This window comes from Microtus ochrogaster, chromosome 1, assembly GCF_000317375.1.
Source record: "Microtus ochrogaster isolate Prairie Vole_2 chromosome 1, MicOch1.0, whole genome shotgun sequence".
In the NCBI taxonomy this organism is placed as follows: Eukaryota; Metazoa; Chordata; class Mammalia; order Rodentia; family Cricetidae; genus Microtus; species Microtus ochrogaster.
In genome coordinates this window covers 24,924,120-24,927,558 of record NC_022009.1, presented here as the reverse complement: position 1 = coordinate 24,927,558, position 3,439 = coordinate 24,924,120, and the positions used below count along the sequence as shown (strand labels likewise).

The following is a 3,439-nucleotide window of genomic DNA, read 5'->3' as shown; positions in this document are numbered from 1 at the left end:
CATCCAGGCCATGAGTGCTGGTCAGAATGTGAACTCTTACCTACCTGACTGCGCAATATAGGCTTTTTAATCTCACAGCCGCCTTGCAGGTGGGGAAACTGCGATCTGCAGGTGCTGGCATAGTTGAGTCTGAGCGGTTTCCAGGCCCCTCTCATGGGGTGGTTGCAAAGACAGGAGTGAGATGGATGCTGTATCCGCCGAACATCCTCACATCCCGAAGGGAAGGTGGGCACAGGGTGATGCTCAAGGTTGCATTCGGGACCTACTTGGGTAGCGTGAGCCCCGTGTGGAAGAGAAGAAAAGCCTGTGTACTCTTTCTGGCCCAGGGCTTCAGCTTTCTCCCCTGTAAATGGAGCGACGCTTTCCTGTGACTAAGTACGGCTTTCTTCCGCAGACAGTGGGTGAGTCCTTGCTCTACATGCTGGAGAAGTGCCTGGGTCCTGACTTCACACCGGCCACAAAGGCTGCCTGGAGCCACCTCTACGGAGCTGTAGTGCGAGCCATGAGCCGAGGCTGGGACGGGGAGTGAGAGAAGAGCCAGCGTCCTCCCCTTCTTGTCTGTCTCTTGATCTGTCTGTAGTAGCCTCAGCCCCTCCCCCAGGGCTTCCCTGCACCTTGGCCTCCGTCCCGTTGGCCATCCTAGAGAGGTGATGGGAGAGGACTCTGTCTCAGTTCCTGGTCAACTGCAGAGAGGTGGGGTTTTCCCTCCAGAGGGGCCTTCGGGCTCCCCTCCTCCCCATAGGTGCACCCCTGCATGTTTGGTTAGCTCTCCCCATGAGACAAAAACAGTTTGGGTAGTAAAGTGGCATGGGAGTTCTTCTCAGAGAAGCCTCAGCCACAGTGACAGTAAAGTGACTAGGCTTCTAGAACCTTCTACCCATCTGCTCAGTCTCTCTGATGCTTTCCTGCCAGGCTGTCCCGGCTGTTTACTTTCCAGAAATGAAGAGAAGGACCAGCTTCAGTGTGGCTGGGGATCTCAGGCAAGAGGAGCAGGGAAGATGGTGTTTTTTCGTGGCAGTGGTCCCAGGTCACAGCTGCTCAGATGTCCCATACGAAACTTTCTATGCCCTTGGTTCAGCGTTTCTGGTAGAAGCACCCCAATGTTCTTTATTGGGGGGGACCAAGCTGGCCAGACAGAACGGAGAGGCTAGTAGGGCAAGGAAGAGTGACCTCATCCCACATGGCCCTAAGCTGCAGGACTGTTCTGGCCACCCTAGTCCAGCAGGGCTGAATCTTGTCTCCCCACCCTCTTCTGCTCTCTCAGCTCCCTCCGGTTGCAGGCGCCCAACTCTGTTTAACCCTTGAGGTGAACATGTGCCTGGGTAGAGAAGCAGGGGAGAATACAGTGGGAAAGGCCTTTGTTCCTGTTCCTAGTCATCCACACTTTCTTGCTCTATGTCACGGTTCTGTAAGCTCACAAGAAATAAACATGTTCTGTGTGCTGATCCTCCATGCCTAGTCTTTCTGTGGGCCTTGACTTGTGCCAGATGAGGCTACAGAGTCCTGGGGCTCAGATCAGGATTGGGGTGCTGGAGTCGGCAGGACCAAGGCCTGAGCAGGTGGAATAGGAAGAGGTCTGGAAGGGAAGGTCAGAGGCAGTGGTGGCGGTGGAGCTGTCATGGTTCTTGGGTTTAGATTGGCTATGAGGCCACCAAATCCAGTTCTCTTCTCTGGGCACACACTTGAACCAGCTTCCCTTAAACAGATGGGACAGGGGACAGTTCTAACAGTAGCTTGTGTGGATACTGGGAACACTTCCACACGTGCTACGCCCATCTCCAGGTGTCCCCATGTTCCCCGTGCTCAGTCATTCACGGGTTTAAAGCAGAGTTCACAGCGACCTTGAAGGCCCTGTGCTGAGCATGCGAGTGAAAAGACCCTGTCTCTCAGTTGCTGCTTAGTGGAGGCGTCCCGCCTCCAGCATTGCCCATTTAGAGCTCAGTTTGGAAGTGATATAACCTTCTCTAGTATTTGTGCTTGGGAGGGAGTGGTTTGTATTTGAGTGGGACAGTTTTGAATGCTTGCTGCCTAGTTTGTGACAACAATTTTGAAGACTGTGGGACCTTTTAGAAGGTGGGATCTGGTTGGTCAAGGTAGGCACTAAGGGCGCCTCGAATGTGGGACTTGATTCCTGGTTCTGGTCCACCAGGAGATGAAGACACAGCCGTGAACTCTGCCATGTCCTCCTGCTGTGATGGCCTGAGATCCTCTGAAACCACGAGACAGAATGATATTTCCTCCTATGTTGTTTCTGTCAAGCACTTTATCAGAGTAACACAAAGATAAATAAGTCACATATGACACACAGCGTGCTTATTCCTCAAGGGAAGTAGCCCACGGGTCTGGGGTTGGGGACACTTCGGAACCTAATGGAAGAGCACAGCATGAAAAGTAAGCATTGCAGGAACAGGTAGCTTGGTTCTTCCAGAGGCTCCAGGACTGCAGCTGACCTGGGCACAGAGAGTGTCTTAGGGCAACTGCCCTGTTCTGGGGCTCCTCCTTTTCAGTACAGATAGGGAGCAGCTGGTTCCAGCTGGGTGTGCATGCTGTCAGCTGGGCAGTCTTCTCTGCTCAGCTCCAATGCAGGGCTTAGGGAGCTGCGGGGGGGAGGGGCTGCAGACATTGATCTAGGTATCCTGCTGGAAATCCTGTCCCTACTGTTGCACAGAAAGCATTTCCCCCAGGCCAACAGACTGCAGTGGTCCAGGATCTTGTCCCCTCCCAACCTGTCCTCCCCATGTGACCTAATGACAGTTAGGACTCGGTTATCTATGCCGGTCTAATGATGCCCACTCGGGTGACCAGGATGAACTGGCTTAGCAGAGTCAAACAGACTTCTCTATTGCAGGATATCTGATCGTACTGTGAAACTCCGAGACTGTGTTAATAAAATTAACCTTGGATCAGGGAGTGGAGCCAGTGACCAGCTGACAGGAATTAGCCATAGAGAGGATGGAGGAGCCAGGAATGGGGATAGAGATGCACAGGACAGTGTAGGAAGAGACTTAAGAGATTCATGGTCTTTTTGTTTCGGGACACGTGGAGAGATGCTTCTCTTACTGGGTCTCCAGCCAAAGATCAGTTGGTTGCTTCTCGGCTTCTCTGACCTAGCACGTTTTCACCCCAACAGCTGACTCCTGAATCTTTATTGATAACTAGAACAATAGAGAGTTAGTTAAAACCTACATTTGGTGGCCTTCACCAGGCCTTGGTCTGAGTGGTGATGTGTTCGTGTGGGGTCATGGGGCGCAGAGAATAGTTAAAATATCAGTAGACTCAGGCGTGACCACTAAGCTGAGGAAAAAACACTTCTCTGACGCATGTCTTGAGCCAGCACACATAGGTGCTTGCCCTCAAATACACTCTGCTTCCATGTCTATGTCTGTGAAAGAACTGCCCACACTATGCTTCCATGTCTATGTCTGTGAAAGAACTGCCC

At 52.4% G+C, this 3,439-nt stretch overlaps 1 protein-coding gene across 2 annotated transcripts in view; it reads left to right on the top strand.

Moving 5' to 3' along the window:
• The window catches only part of Ngb (neuroglobin), a 5,466-nt gene extending 4,016 nt beyond the window's left edge, over positions 1–1,450 (top strand). Inside the window, exon 4 of one of the 2 annotated variants that reach the window (XM_026782816.1) lies at positions 399–1,450. In XM_026782816.1, coding sequence (XP_026638617.1) covers positions 399–494 — 96 coding nt within the window. In that variant the 3' untranslated portion in view covers positions 495–1,450. Of the gene's footprint in view, positions 1–394 lie in introns of both variants that reach the window. The other variant, XM_005343393.2, reaches the window with a different exon arrangement.
• Positions 1,451–3,439: the final 1,989 nt, after the last annotated feature.